Source organism: Xiphias gladius, chromosome 11 (assembly GCF_016859285.1).
Source record: "Xiphias gladius isolate SHS-SW01 ecotype Sanya breed wild chromosome 11, ASM1685928v1, whole genome shotgun sequence".
NCBI lineage: Eukaryota > Metazoa > Chordata > Actinopteri > Istiophoriformes > Xiphiidae > Xiphias > Xiphias gladius.
In genome coordinates this window covers 14,308,362-14,331,711 of record NC_053410.1, presented here as the reverse complement: position 1 = coordinate 14,331,711, position 23,350 = coordinate 14,308,362, and the positions used below count along the sequence as shown (strand labels likewise).

Genomic DNA, 23,350 nt, shown 5'->3' with positions numbered 1-23,350 from the left:
CATTCACTTGCCAGAGTTGTGCAACACTTGCTGTGTTTTATGGACATTCTTTACTGCTGCTTTTAAATCCAAATTAAAGAGAAGGTTGAATGGACTCAAGGAGCAGGATCTACAGCACCCTGCCTTGTAAAATACCGTGTATCTACCGCTAAACATGCCGCTAAGGTGCAACCCTAAATCAGTGGGCCAGTAAAAGTCAAGTGTTAGGTGTTTAGGAACTGATTCAGGCCCTTGTGTAGATGCATTGCCCAGTCTGTCTATTGAACATCAATGGAAATCACAATGAATTAAGTAATGAATTGTTTATCCTTTCACAAGGCCCAATATGGATGGATAATGTACACTGTGATGGCTCAGAGAAGTCCCTGAAGGACTGCAAACACAATGGTTGGGGGGTGAATGACTGTAAACACTCTGAGGACCTGGGGGTGGTGTGCGCACCTGAACGCAGGCTGGATCAGGCATCCATTAGAGGCCCCACCACCGCAGTCAGGCCTAATGGTAGCCCCGCACCTCAGTGGCAGGGCATTGTGGCCACCCGCAGCCACCCAGGATACGGCTATTATGGAAACGGACATCCATATGAGATCCCCAGGTTCCAAAGACACCACCACTACCAGGTACGGCAGCTTACTTCCGATACATTTTTGTGTCATTCTTAGAAAAACATATAACAGTAGATGTGACGTTTGTCTTCCCCAAGGGTCACAGTAAGGTGCAAATCGAGGAGGTACGTCTTCGTCCCATCCTCATGGCTACCAAGAAGAAGAACCTGATCACAGAGGGTGTGGTGGAAGTGAAGCATGCTGGGCGATGGAGGCAGGTTTGTGACCTGGGCTGGAGTCTCAACAGCAGCCGGGTTGTGTGCGGGATGCTTGGCTTTCCAGAGGCCACTCAACACAATGTTAAAACTTACAAGTGAGTATGAATCTCTCCTGCTGGCTCCACTGGGAGCAACGCAATTTACCTTTATGAACTGAAGTTATTAGATTGCAAAACAATTGGCTGTTGACTGTGGTTCAGAAGGGAAACATGCTATGCCATTCATCCCATTGTTAAATGAATAAAAACACATCCTGAAGAATAAAGAAACAACAACAGGGGCAACCTGTTTAGAGCCACTTTGAATAAAGGCCTTTTGTTGGCCTTATCTTCCTCCCCCAGTTACTTCTCCCCCGTGTCCCTCTTCATTCCCCCTCCCTTCTTCAGCCTCAGGATGATGATAAAGGGATCCCTGTCCCCTCTCTACTGCCCTTTCTCTACACCTCTCTCTAGACAGATCACCTCTGCTCACCTCATTGGCTCTCTTTCACTCTCTTTCCCTGTGTCTCTCTGATGCTATCTTCAGCTTGCAGGGCTCAGACAAACAACCCCACTTTAACTTTTAGATTTCCATGCCAAGGTGTAATATCACTGCTGATTGTACTTTAACTGTCTCATCGATACCATGTGTGCGACAGAGTTAGCTATTGGAGTGTGGGATGAGGATCTCTGTGAAGCGACTGGTCTTATTCTCAGGGCAGCCTCTGCAGACTTCACTCAGCCATGCATCTCTTCACATTTAATCCAACAGCGTGTCTGACATACTGCCTGTGTGTGTGTGTGTGTGTGTGTGTGTGTGTGTGTGTGTGTGTACTAGAGCTGAAATCATTTGACTTTTTTTTTTTTTAACTGGGCTGTTGCTTATACAGTACATGAGTTTTGTTACCAGTACCAAAACAATACTTTTTTCAACTCTTTGTTTAGGGAACATAGAAATGTTTTCCAACTTAACAAGATGAGCCACACTTTTCAAATTCATCAACTAATTTTTTCTTAATTCAAGGTAACGATTAAAGAACCTTTCTGAGTAAAACACTCTAACTCTCTAAAGTTTGGAAAGATTTGATTCAAATCAGGGAATAACTTATCAAAGTATAAGTAAACAAGAATGACCAAGCATTCATTTTGGAAGTACGTTTACTTTCTTGTCAAGATGTTAGACGAGAAGATGGATATCACTCTGATATCTGTATGGTAAATACGTAGCTGGAGCCAGCAGTGGTTAGGTAAGCTTATTTCAGCGTAAAGACTGGGAATAGGCAAAAAGAGCTAGCCCGAGTCTTTCCAAAAGGTAACAAAATCCACCTACCGGCACTCGTAAAACTCACATATAAACATGTTGTATCTCGTTTGTTTAATCTGTTCAAAAAACAAATTCAAGTAAAAATGTCAATTCGACGAACAAGAAATAGCCCAGCAAAACAGCTGGTAAAAGGACAGACTGACGTTTTTACACTTTGATTTTTGTCCAGAGTACACAGATGAGATGTAACATGTTATTTAGTGAGCTGTAGAGGTGTGGGTATGTGGATCGTTACCTTTGGAAAGAGCCAGGCTAGCTCTTATCCCTGTTTCCAGTCTTTATGCTAAGCTAAACTAACCAGCTGTGGGTTCCAGCTACATATTTAACAGATATGTGGTGTCACTCTTTTCATCTAACTCTTGACAAGACACCAAATAAATGTATTTTTCAAAATGTATCCTTTTTAAAAGTGTTGAGGTTCGATACCGTGCTCCAGCATATGCTGTATATGTACATTGCATTTAGGTGTTTCCTTTTGCCCCTTTAAAACTGATCAACAGTTCCTCTCCTCCTGCTAAAAAACAAACAAAAAAAAAAAAACACTGACAGTGGTTTTTGGGAAGGTTCTGCTCTTAAACCACAGAAGGACCACACATTAGCAGAGAATTACTGCATTGCTATTATAAGAATGAACAGTGTCTAACCCTTCGCTGTCCTCAGTGGAACAGGGACCCAGTTGGATCTTGCTCATTGAGAGATGCCGGCTCTGGGTGATTCACAGTTTAGCTATTCCTTCCTTCTCTTGGCCAGGGTTATTGTAACTCAACTGGCAACAGACCGCAACATCTGCTCTGCACTCTAGGTGCTAGATTCCTTGTGCTGCTGAAAGGCTGTAACTGTTGAGGGGGTAACTTATTTGTTTTATAGACTTCTCTAACTTTTTATTGACTCTACAAACTGCCCCTATTGGAGAAGACGCACTCACCAAAAGCATTTCTGCATTGCCCTTGAATTAAGCTATCTCTGTTGAACTCTGTGTTATTGGGAACACAGTGAAGCTATAACTGGATTCTATTGTTGGAGGAGGACATCATCAGGCATCATATCCTCAGCAATAAAAGGTCCTCAGAATGAGCTGTCATTGAACAGCCTGGCCTGACTCTGTACACTGTCTGTACAGGATCATTTATTAGGGCAAGGTTTCCCTTGCATTGCAGGTGTGATCCTTTTCATGCCTCTCATCAATTTTCTATCGCAGTACAGATTCAACATCTAATGTACAAGTAGCAGTTGAGTGAGGAATTAGATGGGTAGATTTGAATGGCTGCAACATTAGAGATTTGGCTGCTCACCAAGAAGAGAGACATGACGGAGGACAGGGCTGCTGTAGCTTGAAGGGCCTCGAGTGAAGCCTGTAGGGAAGCTACTCACTGGCTATTTCAGGATGTTTTTAAATCTCCCTCTAAGGTCAAGGATAAGAAACTTAAACAATAGCACCCTTCCTTCTCTTTTAGTCTTTGCCCTAGCAAAGTGGATAATGCTACTCATTCAACATATCTGCTGCTAAATGTACAGTGAAAAGTTTGGGCGAACATATGCCATTATCTCGTTTTTTTGGTTTTGTTTTGTTTTTTTTTCATTAAATTGCGTGTGTAAATTATAGAGCTCTCACGTGGAAGTCTGACTTGATAAATCTTGGTTTGCCTGTCCTGGATATGACCTGGTGTTTTGCTGAAGCCTCAGGCACTATACTGGTCTGACCAACGATGATGTGTTTGTTTCCAAATCTGTTCCTGTTTTCTATCTCCACAGATGCATATTTGTTCTCTCTCACGACGTGTTTTTGACTTCAAACTGGTTCCAAGTGTACACGTGCCTCAACGTCCTAGCTGTCCATTTATTTTACAGCATTTCATTTCAGAGAAACAATTGGGTTTGAGGCAATATAATATTCAGTTGAGTTTTCATGTTACATTTTCCACTTTACCAGTGACCAAAACATCACAGGATTGTATTGCATGGTTTGACCATATTTAACCAGTGACATTCCCCTCTGTTTCTCCACCTTGCTCCAAGTCTCTCAGTCCATTTTTAAAAATCCCAGACCAGGCCGTGTCTCTCAGCTCCCTATGTCTCTTGCATGAGACTCTGAAGATGCTGTAATTACAGGTTGGTCAGGACCAAGGCTCTCCGGGGTTTCTGCTGAGAGTGAAAAAACACCCCCAATTATAGCTGTGTGTGTGTGAGAGAGAGTAAGACAGGGTTAGCATATGAGGAGAAAGAGAGGGAGTAGAGAAAGAGGAGATGGAGAGAAAGAACAAGAGCAGCAGACAAGCCAGTTTTCGCTTGCTCGTGTGAAATATGTCCAATTACAGCTGCAGTTTGCAACTCAGCCCGCTGCGTCAGCAGCTGTCTGTCTTCCTCTGTCACCATAGTGATTTGGGGACTTAACCCTCATTTTATGTTTAATTATGTTTCAGCTGAAATTTTCTTGATGATGAGGGTATCATTTCCAGGCTTTTGGGTTACGTTTCGTGTGACCAATTCTTGTTTGCCTGTCAGATGTCTGTGTGATCTTCCTCAGCGACCTTCGCTCCAATTTATTTTCCAGTATTTTAATGTCTGTATGTATGCCAGTGGCTATTTTTGTGGTTTGGAACAGACTGTGGAAGCCAGTTTTAAAAACTGAGTTGGAGCATAGTGATTTTAATCAGTTCTCTCTGGTCTGCGTGCAAATAGTTGGCAACTATTTGACATGCAAGATCGTTATCATAGATACTCATAGAAAAAAATAAATAAATAATTAAATAAAATATATATTTTTTTTAACCTCTGATGTGTGCTGCAAAACACCAGAAAAACAAGATTTAATGGTAATATATTTTATTCTATATTATTATGTTTATTTAGTACTCCTAGTATAGGGTATAAAAGGTTTTTGCCAATTTTCATAGCAATAAATAGCGGTATATTTAAAAGAACTATATTAAACTAAAAGATAGGTATATACACTGAGGATTATACGCTGAAAAAAAAATGTTCCCAGCATCCAAAAGTTGTTGTTTTTTCTGCTGTTAAAAGATACTATTTACTGCTGTTTACAGTAAATAAGGGCTCCTTGTGGCAAGAGCAGCTCAGAACTCAGAATATGCCTCTGGTAGTAAAAATAGGAAAAAAATGCAAATAAAATGCTGATGTGATCAGCGTTTAAAAACTCATAAAAGTATTTAAAATCTGATTTGCACCCTGATTTTTGTATGAACGATTTTTAAGAGAATTTTTCAAGTAATACGTTTGTCTTTAAAATTAAAACAAGAAGACCTACAGGTAAAGCCAGTGAGTAGTGTGAATGTGATAAAACAAACTATGGTGTAATTCTTGTCTTCTAACAGGTGGGTGGGACCCCCTATCATTAGTCTCTGTTCTCTTGGCTCCACAACAAGTGCTGGATACACTGTTTAGTTAAGCAGGGCTGATGAATGCTATGGAGTTGGAAAACAAACTAATTCTGACGTCATGAATAGACAGCCTCTCATGTTGCTCATATTACAATTACATCCTCTGATATGGTTTTAGTTATTCACTTCATAACTAAGAGAGAGATCTCATTTTTAATCAATTGATTTTATACATTTAAAAAGTACATTTACATGTACATTTATGCATTTTATTGTCCTTGAATGAAGTTCCACATTAACAAACAGTGCTGTAATTCAGTCAAATGAAAGACCTGAAGGTATCATTTATGGCCTTTGTAGTAGTCCCGTTGGTTTCTGGAGAGGGAAAATGGTTAGCTTATTGGTCTGTGGTGAGGTCACAAACAAGTCAGAGACATGCTTGGGAAAATGTGTGTGTGCATGCTCCTCAGTGTCTATCCCTGAGGGCATGTTATTGCAGGGTCACATGGTAGACACATTTAAGATAATTTACAAGTGTAATTCAAGACACTGCAAAGATTAAGAGCTAAATTCTGTACAATGTGTCAGTCGCATTTTATAGTAGGTCTTGTGACATCGCATACGGCTTTAGAGCCATGCATGTGATTTAAAATTATGGGATTTTTCTGCCTCATTAAGTCAGATGTTTAATATACTGTAGCTTTGAAAGGTAGCAGGCCAGGCAGTTTAAGCCACTGAGATTTCATTTACAGATGTTCATAATTTACACACTTCATTGAGCTCCTCAGAGATGTATTTGTGTTTCAAATGGGCCTGAGAAATGACCTTAAGTCCATTTAAGGAGTGTTAATCCAAAATAGCATCTGCAATTCTACAAACAACTCTATCTGCTAAATGATTGCTGAAATGACAGTATGCTTATTTTCTCATTATTTAAGTATTTTTCCTTGCCAAATACTAATATTTTTGATGAGAGGTCTCTTCTGGCTCATTGACTACTTACAGCTTCAGGAAATAAGTTGTTATGTGATTCTGGAAAGTGTGCAGTCAGCAGCCCATGACTTCACACGACCATCAACATAACATCATGTCAGTAACAATGCTCCTCTTGATTACAAGACTGAGGATCAGTTTGTTTTTAGTGTTTCCTGCCTTAACTTCACAGGAACGTCTAGCGTTCATGTCAGAAATACAAATATTGACCTGCCTGTGCTTTCATCTGCGGAGTATGTTTTTCATGAACATTGCTTCACTGTAGCCAAAAAATACCTGAGAAACATTTGCGCATCCCACACCTGTGACGCCATGTCGTATATAAAGCTCTGTAGAAATCAAGCTTGGAAAGATGTGTTTGCATGTACGCTGTCGCGTGTGTATCTCTCTGAGTATTTCTGATGTAATTGGTGCGAATGTCGGCGATGGCGCTTGTGCTTTGCAGTGGTTCGAGGATGTCCCAGCATGGACTGTGTGGCACATCTACTCTGCGTGTCTGCCAAGAGAACAGAAGGCTTTCCTCTCCATCATTCCCTAGAGTCAGCCAGACTCCTTGGTGCATAAATGTCTACTGGGTTCTGGCACTTGTCAGACGTGCAGCACAGCGTTGTGCCAGAGTTTTTGTTTGTATACTTTGCCTGATCAAACCCTGCTTTTACAGAAATGTTTTACATCACTGATGTTGAATGTTATGATTTTTTTTGGACTGAGTGGCTTTGGAGGCTAACAACATAGTTAAAAATATCTTGTTTTTTTTTTGTTTTTGTTTTTTTTAATCCTTTTTATATTTCTTACATCCTGTAGTTTTGTATAAATCTGTTATATTGCAACAAGCAATGCACTATCTTATATTCAAAGGGTCTGTTTTAGTTTATCTAATGTAAAGTTGGGTAATTTGGATAAAATTACCCAGCACGTTCCTGGTGAACACTTACCCTTATGTTGGTGGGTACAGGAAGTACTGTTGCCTTATAGCTCAGGAACATATGTAAAACTGGCCCCTTACTCTAAACATAAACACAGAAAACACAGCCCACATTCCTGATGGAAATATATGCTACTGAACCTAAAGCAGAAAAAGAGAGACAGAAAGTTGCTGAAAGAAAACAACAGTGCACTCTTCCTTCAGCTACACCATAACCATAACCATCAATGAATGTACCTAACTTTTACAGACACCATAACGCCAGATGCACATTTCATTCTGGTTTTATATACAGAGGTTATATTTGGAGCTGCATGATTCATTGTTTGATAAAGTCAGCATCTGAACTGTAACTATTTTAAGTCATCTCCTACTCGCTGTGGCAGAAATGTGGCCAGGTTACAAATAAAACAAACCACTACAGTATATCTACAGTATATTTTACAGTCACTACCTCTTTGCATGAGAAATTGTTCACCCAGTTCACCTCACAGGGTGATTTGTGTGTGCGTTGGTACCTTAGTAAGTACAAGGACCAGATAGAACTAACATCCATCTCTGTTCTTTTGTTCTCTTACAGGAAAATATGGGATACCAAGGTTACAGATCCTTCAACAAGGTGATAAAATGTTTATCAGCCATATTTAACAACTTTATAACTCTGTGAGATACTGGCAAATGTAACAGGTTAAACTTCATTTAAAGGCCTTGAAAATCTATTTTCTCATTCAGCTTCTTACTAAGAGTGTTGAGGTCCTACATGAACACAACATTTTCAGAGTTTAGCAACATTTGAATCAAAATGCGATGAAAGCTGTGTTGTTTTTTGTTTGTGTTGCAACTACAGTCAGTCAAATTTGATCACACCAAACCCATACAGTCCTGATGAAGCAGATTAGCTGGGTTTTGAGTGTTAAACTCTTAACAAACACTAGTTAAGGTGTTTTTTCTCAAATTTAACTTCGATTGTTGCTCATTGATAATTATTATTAAATGTTATTGAGAAATACTGAAGATCTAAGGCCAAGTTGTCAGGGGCTTTACGTTTATGGTTCCAAAAACTTACTTTCTCTTCTTTCCAGATTGAGTGCCATGGCAAAGAAGAAGGGATTCTGGGTAGAAAAAGTTCACTGTCTCGGCACTGAGAACACCCTGTCAGAGTGTCATGCTCAGCTGTCAATCCCCCGTAGTCCCACCCCCTGTAAGAATGGGAGACATGCAGTAGTCAAATGTGTACCAGGACCCCAGTTTGCTCGCATCTCCTCAGGAAGACCCCAGGCCCCTTATCCAGTGGTGGTAAGATTGTTAAAGTTAGGTATACACAAGCACAATACAGTGTTTAGAAACTGCACATAAGAATGAGCTAAGTTATATTCCTTTTTCTGCCCTGTACAGCCTGTGCGTCTGAAGGCAGGCCCCAGGCTGGGTGAGGGTCGTGTGGAGGTGCTCCGAGAAGGTAAATGGGGGACCATTGTGGACCATATGTGGGAACTAACTGCAGCCAGTGTGGTGTGCAGAGAACTGGGCTTTGGTACTGCCAAGGATGCCCTGCATGGAGCCTTTATGGGTCAAGGTGAGAGACAGAGACACAACTTAGGCTGAAAATTCGAGAAAAATCCACAATCTGGATGTTTTGAGTGTGTTTATCGTGAGTCATGGTATTCCAGAGAACAGAGGAACTTTTCCAGTCTTTTGCTTATCTCAGACGCCACGCCCGTCTGCCCTGACTGATCAGATAATGTATGGACACGTGTGCTTGTCTGTCTGTCTGTGTATGTTACCTCGTGAAGCTGCAAATGTGTTGACTGCAGTATCTCCCACTATGATTACGTGAGTCCTGCTGCAAAAACACTATGCACATGTCCAAACATACACACAGAATACTAGAAGCCATGGTGGTTTACATGGTGGTTTGGTATTTGGTAACTAAAGCCACAGACATAATCCTGCCAGCTTCAGGCAAACTTTTCATTCCCTGCTGTGGTCTTTTTCTTTCAATTTCAAATTTCCAGCTTTGGTGGCGCGCAGGTTCAGACAGTATCCAGCTGCACCAGTGGTGTCCCCACCCTTACGAGATGTGAGAACGACTTCCCTATGCCTCACAGGCTAGGGTGTAGTCTCTAATCATGCTGATCGAGATGAAACGTGGGAGGACAGTCTGCTGGTTTAGCTGTTCAGTCGATCATACATAGGATATTTTTGTGTGTCTTGGATCCGTCCCTTCTACCGTTCAACCTCTTAAACTGGGTTTTCTGTAGATGATGTCATTTATGCTACCTTTCTTTTTGATGAGTCTAACAGAACTAAAATCTAGTTTAGTTGTTTCTTATAAGGGGACTTATATTCCACCTGGCTTCACGCCCCTTGTTGTCTGCTTTCAATCAGCACCCTTAGTCGCTGGATCAGGGTTCAGGTTCTTCAAGAACCCAGGATACTGAGTCAGAGGTGTATAAATTGTAGACGAAAAGCTTTCAATCTACTAACTAGAATAGGTTTTGCGGGATTTAACCACAAAGCTACATTTGTGTCTTGCATGCTTTTGTGTGTGTAATAAAATTATTCTTAGAATTATAACATTAAGATGTGGCTCTGCAGCTGTAGTTTGGTTTGACAAATGGCAGGTTTACCCTCCACTTTTATCTCATATTACTCCTGTCTCACTCCTGGAAATGTTGGTTTCCAATACCATGTTTCCTGTGTTGGTGATTCACTCACTCACACACTTAGGGTCCTTTTTTTTGTGGCGGCACAATGACGAGTGCATACAGAGCGCCGAACATTTGGTATTTTCCTGCCCTTGAAATTTGCTCCATTTGTGTGTGTGGTACTTTCGGTCCTCAGTACAGAGCGCATGGTGCAAAGGCGGGAGGAGAGGCACGAGCAGGTTGGAGGTTCTTTCAAATGAGGCAGCACGAAGCGAGTTTGGAGAAAAATGTCTCTCTCAGAATATGCAAATAACTTAGCTGCTAAGTTTTGATTCTTTCAAAAAACTAAATACTTGGGCAACATTCTCCAACCAGCGCGTGTTTAAATTGGCATTAAAAAAAAGTGGTTAAAGCAGGAACGTCAGTAAAACAGTCTGCATTTATCTTTATATGAGTGATTCTAACAGTATCTGACATTCACAGCTGCTTTATACTCAAATAAAAGCTTGTCCTTCAGTTTAGCAAATCCCTGCAGCCATTTGAAGGCAGCAGAACATATAAACTGCAGCATCTGATTTGAGAATTGCAGTGTCCATACATATCTACACACATCAAACTGGTCGGCTGTAACTCACTATTATGTGTGTTTATGTGAGAGACGTTGGTTTAACAGAGTTTATTAATTATGCGCATCGCTGCTTTCTATCAAGCCTTTTTCAGAAACTGCTTTACCGGCCAAGTATATGTACATATAGAAGGAATTTGACTTCAGTTTTTCGTTGCTCTCAGTGTACTCACACATTGTTCCAAGAACAATTTTCAGAGGATGATTAGAAAGAGATAAAGCTAAAAACAAGGAAAACAAAGCTGAACGAAAACAGGTAAACACAAACATTTAACTATTATGTACATACAAGGAGTTGATTAAATAGATGCAACAATGGACAACAACACACAATGTATATATACAAGTCAAACTGTTTGTAAATCGTAAACAAGAATACAATAGTACGAGGGTGCAGATTGCGAAGAGTGCTGAAATAAATATTGAAGGGGTAATGTAATAGGTTTATTTATATACATTAAGTAGGTGGTTATGTACAGTTTATGCATGTATACATGTCTATATACAGTCTATACAGCTTGCTTAGATTTATATATGATGATGATGATGATTGGAGTACAGTGTTCTTTAGCGTCTACCAGAGGGGAGGATTTGGCTGAATCCAGGATGTGAGGGTTCAACAGAGATTTTTTTTTTTTTTTTTTTTTTTTTCTGCCCATGATTTGTGAGATGCAGTTGTTGGTGTAGAGGGAGAAGGGTACTTGGGAGAGTACACATCAGTAGGGGGGTGCCAGTGTTTTGTTTTTTGTTTTTTTTTAAATCGGCTTTTCAGGTTCTATTCTTGACATACATTACGACGCACATGCTGCTGTGTCACATTTTAAGATACTTGATATAACCATTTACAGTAGAATTATAACTGAAATAGCTTTGGATTTTTGCAATCCTATTCGCTGCTTCACCGAAGTATTTTATTATTTGCTTCTATCATCATTGTACTAATGAATGTGGGGAGCATATGTATTAATCACCACACCGTCTGATCACTATCCAACTTCACCCACCCTGTTTGCACTTTGTGCTCCTGCACATACATGAACCAAAATAGCAGGTGCACTTGGAGACGCCCACACAGTCTGTGTGCCCAAGACCTACCGCTTTGCGTTTGTTGTTGCACTTGCACCATTAAAATAGGGCCCTAACACACTAACCATACATAAACGTACGCACCCACGCACATGTGCATGCACACCCACAGTACAGTACTCTCCCTTTTTGACTGTATCTGTAACACACTTACATATACACTGCCATTGCAGGATGATCAAACTTCAAAGTTCTCGCACAACTTTCTATAACATGGCTCTGTTCGACATTTTACTGGGACATATAATTTTCCATGTGCCCGAAGGCCACATAAACACAGGCCTATATGTCGCTGGAAAAGGCCTAAATTAGACCCTTTGATGGAACAAACCCTCACTGAGAAAGAGGTGAAAGGGTGAATTGTTTAAAATGTTGCTTTATACAAATGTTTAATTTGTGCATACAGTTAATTTCTCTTTAAAACCATTATATCTCAAAACACATCAATATTTATGGATAGATGGTGATACAGTCCTCACATCAGAAGGCATTGAACTCAGGTACACTATAAAAAAAAAAAACTCCTCATGATAACTGTCAAATTTTTCAGCCAGCAGTCTTTAGCAACAGGACCCCACTGCAGAGCGCTGAATTATTTAGGATGAGCAAATGCGATAATGTGATAAAGGTTTTGGGTGACTGGCTGTTTTGCTGTAGAGGGTGGTAGACAGTCTGCCGGTCAGAGATTCTGGCTTTGAATGTGGTCTCAATCATTGGACTTGTTGCACATAAACGCTTGTCCTGTGCCAGCTTACAACTTGCTAAACAGCTTTGAAATCCCGTTGTGGCTTCTACCATCTAAAATCCACAGGCAGGCACATCTATTTACAAACTTGCATGATTTAGCACTTGGCTCAAAAGCAGATCTGATGACAGAACTTTTTTTGTTAGAGGCATAGAAAGAGACGTTCCATGGAAAGAAAAACACTAAACATACACTACATTAATGTGCCTAAAACAGAGTGTAATTTCACTGAGGAAAAGAACAGGGATTCCCTTGTAACCACTAACCAACTATTTGTGCTATTCTCAACAAGAATGTGACCAATGTTACGCTGTTTCCATCCCCTAAAGTGAATTTTCTAATCGGTCAAAATGATCTGTGGCATCTGCCATTTCAAATTATATGGTAATCAAGCTCCACCTTTTTCTTGTAAATGCTAAATTTAAGATACCACATTTATATTATGCCTCATTTATTGTCTCACTGATGTCTCACTGCTGACATTTATGCTGACGTTTAAGCCTTGAGCATTTGGGAAATCGATGTCAGGAAGAATGAGAGTGAAGAAAATATTCAAGTAGTAGTAGTCTGTTAAATTACAGGGGAAATGTTTCTATTTCCTTTCTTGACCAACATTGTTATTTAACTGTGTAATTTTGCCTGTGAAGTACATTATACATATAGTACAGTATACATACATAAGGGACAAAAACACCCTGAGTGACTCTGTGTTTGTGTGCATGTAAAGTATGTGTGGCCAGTTTCCTGGAATTTATCTTGGGCTTTCGTGGATTACCCAAACTAAGGTTTAAATACAGCATGTCACTGTTCATTTTGAGCATCCCTCAAATGGATTTAATGTTTGCCTCGATAACTTAAACATTGGGAGTTTGGGTCTAGTTTGTGGCCTTTAGCATGCAGATAGAGGCGGAAGTGGTTTAGATGTGCCTTTTTATATGTATGAACCCACGCATGGTGACCAGTATGTGAGAAGGCCTACAAGCAACCAAAACCAACAAAGAGACAGATTGGGTTAGGCCGCAGTTTGGTCTCTAACATTTCAGTCATCTTCCTTGTCATTCCTCTTTTTTGATTTTTCTGTCTTTCCCTCCGGTATTTGGGGTTTTGGTTGTGTTTATTTCAATACTACCCAATTTCCAAGTTCGCTGTTTGTGCCTTTTGTTTTAGGAAAACACTGTGGCCATAGTTTGTTCTGTGTTTTCATATACTGCCATCATTATGGCGGCAGCTGTTTGCTTTCAGAAAATCTTAATCTTTTTTACCAGCATCTCCTATGTTGTTTAGAGATGTTCTGGTTTGAAACAACAAATGACTACCAGTGAAAGTCTTTTGTTTTGTTGACACAGATTTAGCCTTATTTGCTCCCCCAGGGTGGTGGACTACACACAGTGTTGTTGCTGTTGTTGTTGTGCCAAAAGCAATAGAATGGTGGTAATGAGGTGTGACAGATGCCCAAAGTAGATGTTGGTGGTGGTGCTGCTGCTTGGCTTGCAGGACCATTTCGTCATGACAGATAGGAACTTTTCATTGTTGGATTGACGCTAACATAGAGAAAGCTCATTCACGTGAAGGGAATGCAGAGCCTCACTTGTATGTGAGTGTGTGATTCTTTGCGTGATAAAGTCTGCTAATGCCATTGTTTTGACAGTGGGTGGGCCCAAACAGTGCACAAAAATGTTGCCCTTAAGTTATGCCCATGCTCCTCTGGTTTTCCTATCTTATTTTTGTCAACATAGCCTTTAAATCTACCACATCTCCTCCTCCTCCTTCAGGTACAGGACCGATCCATATGAACAGTGTTCAGTGTATGGGGTCAGAGCGCTCCATCCTAGACTGCTACTTCCAGGAAGTCCAACCATGGACATTCAAACACAGCCAGGATGCCTCAGTACGCTGTAATGTCCCTAAAACTGGCACAGAGAACATGGTATGAAAGCTACACCATCACCAGACATACACTTATCAGGTTTCACTGACAACACATCACTTATTTAATCCCTTTAATATAATGAATTACTAGGTGCGGCTCACTGGGGGTAGAGTCCCATCAGAAGGCCGTTTGGAGGTGTTGATGGAGGTTGGGGGTCGTAAGCGCTGGGGCTCTGTCTGTAGTGAGAACTGGGGAATCAACGAGGCCATGGTGGTATGCAGACAGCTCGGACTGGGCTTTGCTGCCAGTGCTCATCAGGTAACAACCCCCCCCAGACCAACACAACATCCGTAACTGACAATGTTGCAGCAAGCATATCATTTTGATCTCTGATGGTTGTGCCACCCTTTAACCTGGGTAATTTTGAAAATGCCACTACACACAACAGCAATTTTTAGCAATGTCTTATCATCAGTGTCTAAAAGGACGGGCATGATGTCCTGAATGAGGAAACAATGGAGCACTCCCACCTCTACACCAATTCTTGTAATTTTGAAAATGTCAGACTAGAGTGGTTAGATACATCAATCCTCCAAGATTTGCTAAAATCCCTTCAGCAGTGTCTGTGTTATTGATGAAAGCACAAACAAACAGATGTTTAAACAAATCAACACATGGAGGCCAATCCATAGTCACAGCCCCTGTATTCACTGTGGTGGACAATGAGCTATGATACTGGTTAATGATAGAAAACCTGGCAAGCTCACTGTGTCTTGTGACCCCACACCCTTCCTTTGACAGGAGACCTGGTACTGGACCGGTGACCCAAATGCAGCTGAGGTTATTCTCAGTGGAACTCACTGTGTGGGCACAGAGCTGTCAATTCAACAATGTCGTCGCAACAACCATGTCCATTGTCCTCGCGGAGGTGGAACTAAGGCTGCCGGGGTCAGCTGTTCAGACAGTAAGTTGAGCCATCTTCCTGTAGCTCCCCATCCTCTCTTCTCTGGTTCTGTTTGAATCCTAGCATAACCTCTCATGTGTGACTTGCTTCAGCGGCACCTGACCTCGTTCTGGATGCCCACCTGGTTCAGGAGACAGCCTACCTCGAAGACCGACCCCTCCACCTGCTGACTTGTGCCAACGAGGAGAACTGTCTGTCCTCATCTGCTGCCAGGATGAACTGGCCCTATGGCCACCGTCGTCTGCTGCGCTTCTCCTCCCGCATCATGAACTTGGGTCGATCCGATTTCAGACCCAAAGCTACAAGAGAGAGCTGGACATGGCACCAGTGTCACAGGTATAGCCTCCCTGAGGAGTTTATGGAGGTGTTTCGTTGCTTGGGTGTGGAGGCTGCAGCAATGAAAATAACTATTTAAATACTTGCTATATGTGGGATGGTGCAGTTGCCCTCATGGTCATTCTAAGTGTTTTTGAGAAAACTGTGGTTTAGAGCGTCCTGGATACAGGTGAGCTGTGGTTTTTAGAGACTGTCAAAAATATTCTGACAAACACCTGTTCTTGGTTCAAAATTGCTTGTACTTGCATTAATGACATAGCTCCTTCCATGTTGAGTAATTTGAGTTATATTTATTTTAATTGCATTCAATTGCTACCAGGAAAGAAAACATGCTGAAGTGCGATCTCTGTGCCAGCGCTCATATGATTTGACGAGGGGTCTACACGTAGCATGCAACAGGGGCATTAGACATAAGAGCCTTTGTCTGTCACTTGGGCCTCAGCGGCATTTTGTCCACTAGTTGTAAATAGATGAAATATTGTCCAGGTCTACTCTTATTCCACTTATTCCACATTCCACTCTACCTCTCAGTTTGCTCCCCTCAGTAAGTTAATTTCTTGTCAGGTGACGAGAGCATTTTCGGTCTGCCATCATGAGAGAAGAAGGAGCCCACAGTATTGGCTGTGTGAGCTGTGGCTCACTAAGTTATGGGTGGCCTGAAACAGTGTTGTCATCTCTCCAGATTCATTAGCCGCCCTGCAGCACGTGTCTGTGGAAATGACGGTTGAACCAATCCAGTTACCGCAGGTTGGGTGTAATACAAAGGACAGGGTAGCCCACGCACAGTCAGGTGTGCCTTAGTTTGTTACAACAACACATCAGAGCTAGTGATGTGTGTTTCAAAGCCCTCCATTCACTCAGAACGAGTACACAGCGCAACCAAGCTGACGCTAAAACAAGGTTCTGTGAGAGGTGTTACGGTGACACCCACGCTCATGTTCAAGCAGTGAGGTCATTAGGCTACAAGCCATAGGGAGCCAGTGTTCAGTTAACGTAAATGCACAAACCCATAGACGTACAGACACACACCCACAAACTCTCACCAGGACTTTACCCTCTGTCATCCCAGGCACTACCACAGCATCGAGGTGTTCACACATTACGACCTACTGACTCTGAATGGCACGAGGATTGCCGAGGGACACAAGGCCAGTTTCTGTCTGGAGGACACGTATTGCCCTGAGGGTAATGTTCTACACTATTCAGGAGTGCCAGTAAAATACTCTTTCCCATTAGCGACAGGAAAGTAATATCAGTATTTCAGCTACAGCGATTAAGATTTTTACTTTGTGGTTAATGTGTTAGATTGCTGCTGTACTTGTTTGTTCACTCTACATTTATTGTTATATAATGGATGAAATAGCTCATATGAAGAAGCAGCGTTCACATGTAGTCTAACACAATTCAGGAAGCTCTTATAAATAACGAGGAGTACCAAGTATTAAATGAGCTTAGATATTGCTTGATTGATAATGTTGTTATGTGTGTATGTGTGTTAGGACTCCAGAAGCGGTTCTCTTGCTATAACATGGGTGACCAGGGCATTTCTGTGGGCTGCTGGGATACCTATCGCCACGATATCGACTGTCAGTGGATTGACGTGACAGATGTGCGGCCAGGAGACTACATCTTTCAGGTCAGAAGTCATTACATGTCACTCACTTCTCCCCTTTTGCAGTTTGTGTACATTTTTCATTATCGTGCTTCACAAAAACCAAATACCGTAAACTGTGGGCTTAAAGGAATAGTTTCATATTTTAGGAAATTTTATTTCTTATTTTGCTTTCTTACCAAGAGTTAGATGAGAGAATCTATGCCTAGCACTCTCATGTCCTGAACGGCATATATGAAAATACTGACAGAAGCCAGTAAGCGTAGCTTAGCACAAACTGTAAACAACTGCTTGGCAGCGTGCAGTAACTTCCTGGAGACTTGTCTTCTGGAGTATCCACTGAGTGCGTAACAACCTCAAGGTAACACTCCAGTCAGCCAGTAAAAAAAAAAGGACATACACACCCCCCCCCTGACTACAACAACATGATGTTTTACACACTTTTTTTTTTTTACAGGTTAAGCAATCATATATGTATGCAAATCAAATTTTAAGAGAGGAGCTGGTGGTTTTGTTACCTTTTGTTACCTTTGGAGAGAGTCAGACTAGCTGTTTCCCCCTGTTTCCAGTGTTTCTGCGAAGCTGAGCTAACTGGCTGCTGGCTGTAGCTTTATATTTAGTGTACAGGAATGAGAATGGTGTCAATCTTCTCATCTAACTCTCAAGAAAGAAATCAAATAGCATATTTTCCAAAATGTTGAACTATTCCTTTAAAGGCCAAAGGTTTAGTTAATAAGAAACAGGTTCACAGGCTCTCACATTGGACTTCCTCGGGACTGGTTGGGGTTTCCATCTATTTTAGTAAAACCTTCCGACCTCCCTCATCCCAGTCATCACCTCAGCCATTCTTCTCTCTGTTATTACTTTGACCTGGGTCAATCAGTCGAATCATTGTGGCTACTAGACTTAAACACATCAAGGACTCCATCTCCTATTATCCTCCCTTTCCAGTTCAGACTACTGATCCCACCATGGTATGCAGCAGCCCTCAGATCTTAGCATGCTGCCAATTACATCCCAGCTGTGGAAGAGTGGTTACAGTATAACTCACTGTCTGATACTACTGCTGTTACCCACTTTGTCTGAGAGGTCACACTCAGTCTGTGTAATTACACTTCTCTACTCTGTATTGAAGATGGATTTATTTAATTTACTCATAATAGACGTGACACACACACACATATATATAAACACATGTGCCGACAGGATGTATTTTAAGCATGTTGAGCTGGGTGTAATTACAAAGTGGTACATTGCTACAGTACAGTGTCGAGACAGAAAGACGGAATGAATGATAGGAGGAGGACAGAAATGGAGTTGAGATAAATGAGAGAAAGAAATTGGAAGAACTGCTGAAGGTGGAAAGGTCAGGGTCATTTTAAGGAGACCTGCAATAAAGGGACATTACCAAATTTCCCAGAGGATAACAAGAAAGGAAAAGAGAAAGCACAAAGTAAGTTAGATATTTACCTAGGCTGCAGAATTTGAAAAATCCAGACATCTTTTGCGACAGCTCTCCTTCTCTCTGCTGTGTTCTTTCATTTATCTGGTAAAGTGCAGATGATGCCGGACATTTCTGATCCTGGGCTTTACACATAGATTCAGCAGGCCTACCCTTGAACCACCCATTGCTAATGAAAAACACCAATTACCCAAATTAACTATTGCCTCTCTTTAGTCAAGCAACCCCCCCCCCCCCTTCCATTAGGAACGGCTAATTTGCCAGCATGGAATTCCTCCTACCCTGTTTTTATTTTTATTGCCACTTTCTCACTGAGCAACACATTCTGCCACTGAACCAGCCCCCTGCAAAGGCCTCATACACTCTGGTCCAACACTGTAATTTACCCTGAAAAATTAAGAGACAGTTTTTGTGCTTTCACTTAGTTTTTTTTTAAAAGTTTTCCTCCCTTTTTTTTTTATCTAGTTTGCATCCTTTCTCCCTGTAGCTGTTTGAAACCTGTACTTAAAGTGGGTGTAGCAGTTAACAGAGCGGCTATTAGAGTAAATTACTTCTCAGTATTATCACCAGACCAGACTAAGAGAATGGTTGTATCAGCAGTTATAGAGCTGCTCTTCAAATGACAGACTATTAGTACCGTGTATGGCAGCACTCAAAATAAGACCGATTTCAGACATATAAACATGCTTATGCATAACTACTCTATTGCAACACACTTTAATTTCAGGCTAATTCAGTCCTTATTATTGCATACTTATGATGGTGTGAGGAGCAGAGCAGATTTCCTCTCTGCAGGAGCTGGAGGCTACACTGTGGTATAACCACATTCCGTGAATCCCACATGTAAAGTTGCATAACTTCTTACGCAGCCAGTTATCATGTTTTCTGTGGGCAAAACTGGCTTTGTTAAATGTTTTCATTCAAGGTATAAAATATTTTACAATGGGATTTCCTTAACTATCTACCAGTATCTTCCATGCATTGCATAACACATGGTAAAAATGTTATACCACCACATGTTATTCAGTCCATGTGCTCAGTTGTAGACTTGCAAGTGAACACCATTCCAATGTTAAGTTCCTGAGAGAGTACTGTATAATGTATTTTCTTTTTACAATTAGGAATACTGTTTGGAAAAATCATCCAGCTTTTTATAGATGAGAAAGGGATTGACTATAAACACAGTACCAGCCATAAGCGCTTTTTAATAACAGGCCCTCTAACAATTTTACATCCAGCCGCTCTTTATTTCAAATGGTTTTCTCAGTGTGTAGAGAGAGGAGACTTATTCCTTGTTTGTCCATGAGCCTGGCCAGCAGGAGATACAGTATTAAATGTAAGTGAAAAATGAAAAAGTGATTCTCCCCGTCCCTAATAAATTTTTGTCGCAGTGACAAAATACAAAACTGCAAGTCATAAGGTCAGAAACATCTCCTGTTGTGATACAGAATCAGGCTTATTGTCAACAGAGGTTGTGTGTGATTGTGTTGTTTTGCAGGTGGAAGTCAACCCCTCAATGGACATGGCTGAGTCTGACTTTATGAACAATGTCATGAGATGTCGGTGCAAATATGATGGCCACAGAGCTTACATGTATGGATGTCATGCAGGTGAGGATAGAAAACCCTGTCTCTCTTTCTCGCTCCGTCTAAATTTCTCCCCTCCTTTGTAATTGACAGTTATGCTCTTTTTTTCCCCTCATAGGTGATGCATACAGTGCAGAGATTGAAGACCTGTTTGAGCACCAGAGGCAAATCACCAACAACTTTGTGTAGCCCATCCCAGGGCCCAGTACGAAGGCCTTCCATTGGGGCCCAGAGACTACTCGGTGTGGGCTGAGGTAGATGGCCCTAGGCCCTTGGAACCTTAGCACCCGCAATAACAGAGAACACGCAAAATGGTTCCTGTTCATCTCCCTGGCAGATGTGGATTAAATATTCATAAGAGCATCATATCGCAGCAGCGACCACTGCAGAGACTCCATTCTCAACTCGAACAGCCATTGACAACAAGAGTGGAACCGGTGCCATATGGCTCAACATGTTTTTTACTCTAGTTATGTACGAAGATATTGGATATTGTTTCATACTATACTGATTTTTGTGAATGCAGACTACTAGTAACTTAAAGTTAGTAATTCAAACTGTATTCGCATGAAGAGACCTTACGGTCACTACAACTAACATGTCACAAACACAATTGGGAAGTCGGCACTGTTTGGAAATCTCGATCCCACACTAGATGATAGGACAATCTGAGAAAAATTAATAATATTGTGAGTTTGTATACTATCATTTGTAAAAGGCTAATTAGTGCACTTGTAGCAAGAAAAATACTATAACTGGCTCAGTGGGCATTATTTTACCCAAATTCTTTACTCATTGGATCATTTGTTCACTGTTGCGCTTTTACATTACTTCAGTATTGGTGCTTTTTAACAATACTGTATGTTGTTATATTAACCTCACTACGTTTCAGGTGAACAGTGTTGTACAATGCATTTTTAGTAGCTCTCTTTTACAGTTAATTTGGTATTTTATTATTGCTTTGGTTTTAACAAAATCATTGTTTTATAAAAGTGTAGTTGTGCTACAAAGTTTTGCTTCTCATCTAGAAAAGGTAAGAAGAGGTCAAATGATTTTTATGGAACAAAGCACTTTATCTTTTAAACATCAGTATTCTAGTTTTGCCCCCACACTTTTTTTAATTAGCCACCAAATTGACTTTTTTGGGTGTTTATCTAAAAAATACTTTATTGTTTTACATTTCAGAAAGTGAAATATAAGGTTTGTGTTTAGTTTTCATATTCAATGTGCTATTTATGTTGTACCTTTATTTATTCATGGAACTCACACTTACACAGCATGCTCAGTAAAGAGTTTGTTAGCTATCATTTCATTAACAATACTGAATATTATTTTTTTTGACATAATTAACTAGGGGAAAAAGAATGATTTCATAGAGTAGTTACAGGTCATAGTATTAGAACATTCCCATGATGCTCAGTTTTAGACTCCCAAGTGAACATCACAAAGATGAGTAATTACAGATTTATTTTATTTTAGCTTAGTTGAGTTATTAAAAAAAACTAACGGTACAGTCTTTCTCTTCCACCTTCTCTGATGGGAGGGAAAACCATGCTGACAAAACCACAGTATTGTGGTAGGCAGGCAGGCTGGGTTTTGAGAGCATATAAAAAGCCTTTTAATTACGTCTGTTTGGATTAGATTTAAGGTTACGGTTAAGGTTAGGGCTATAGCACGTGCTTTGTAAAGAAACACTGGAATTGTTACTTATGGGATTATGGAAAGTGAGAATCTGGATTTCCATTTTAACACAAACTACAAGAAAGATTCTGAGTTTCTGAGAGATTTAGTGAAGGAGATGGTGACTAAAAGAAAGAATGAGAAAGTAAGAAAGAAAGGTAGGAAGGGATGAAGTTTGGAGAAAGACTTATGCAGACATACCGTTTTCACTACCAGAGTTGCCTTTTTGTAGGCATCCATACAGCGACCACAAGCCGGCATTTTCAGCTCCCCAAACGAGAACAACATGTTTGTCTGGGAGAAAAAAATAAACTCCTCGATTCACGCTTCAACACAGTAAACAGTGGCCTTATTTTTACTAAAAGCTTGGCCTGCTAAACTGTATCTCTCTACACTTTCTTTGTGGGATAAGGAACCTCTTAGCACCACACCAAACCATGATCCAGGTCCATTTTCTTTACAACATGGAACTTGTGTTGATCATGTTGTTTTACATCATTAACGTGTTTGATGTGTTCGGCTTATTGTCTTCGCGGTTAAACCTGTTCAGATGGTGCCTAAGGGACATTTTCCAGAACACATTGTGGACAGGACACGTCACTCATAAAGACTCTTTTTAGACTTAATTCATTTCCTAGACAGATTGTCTTTCTCCTCAATGGCCTTCATGATTTGACTCATCAACATGATTTTGAGTTGTATCTTTTTAGGATAATCTTTTATAATCAGGCACACCTGGCCAAAAACAGTCAGCCCTATTACTAAAAACTGTTGATAGAAGTGTTTAGAAGTCTAAAATGAGTGTTTGCTGATATACTTTTTTGTTTTGTGTTTGTGTACAGTTCCTTGTGACATATTACCATGGTCTATTCTATGTGTTATTTAAAATTATATGACATTACATAGCTTAAGTTGGTTCATATTCACCACTGTCATCATATTACTGTATTTGCACCCATGCTATGGGCTTAGCACTGGGATATTGTTCTCTATGGCCAGTTACACCTTTATTTTGTCTTAAAAACACTGAGAGTGTGCGCTACGTGGTTCTTATCAACAGTTATATTCTCAGAAAGCTGTGCTCTCAGGGACTTTGACCTCATCTAAAGAGTAAAAATAATGTTTCATGTGATGTGATTTAGGTTGCCTTTAGATGTGATGCATACACGATGACACCAACTGATCAAGAGCTGGGTTTCTTTTTAAATGTTTTTTTTTTTAAATGTGTACCCACGTTTATTTTGCTGGTAAAATTTTACGGTATGAAGATGGTAGGCTTTGTTAGGTTTTTCATTGAGGAAAGTTAGGATAACTGTGGATACACTTGCTGAGTCAGAGGCAAGTTTCGGTTGAAAGAG

General features: G+C 40.6%; 1 protein-coding gene across 1 annotated transcript in view; it reads left to right on the top strand.

Moving 5' to 3' along the window:
- The window catches only part of loxl4 (lysyl oxidase-like 4), a 24,409-nt gene extending 1,059 nt beyond the window's left edge, over positions 1-23,350 (top strand). The window contains exons 2-14 of the mRNA XM_040139102.1: positions 319-620; positions 704-918; positions 7,962-8,000; positions 8,464-8,677; positions 8,777-8,954; positions 14,255-14,409; positions 14,503-14,670; positions 15,154-15,316; positions 15,409-15,652; positions 16,722-16,837; positions 17,152-17,288; positions 20,225-20,336; positions 20,431-23,350. Coding sequence (XP_039995036.1) covers positions 319-620; positions 704-918; positions 7,962-8,000; positions 8,464-8,677; positions 8,777-8,954; positions 14,255-14,409; positions 14,503-14,670; positions 15,154-15,316; positions 15,409-15,652; positions 16,722-16,837; positions 17,152-17,288; positions 20,225-20,336; positions 20,431-20,501 — 2,114 coding nt within the window. The 3' untranslated portion in view covers positions 20,502-23,350. The remainder of the gene's footprint in view (positions 1-318; positions 621-703; positions 919-7,961; positions 8,001-8,463; positions 8,678-8,776; positions 8,955-14,254; positions 14,410-14,502; positions 14,671-15,153; positions 15,317-15,408; positions 15,653-16,721; positions 16,838-17,151; positions 17,289-20,224; positions 20,337-20,430) is intronic.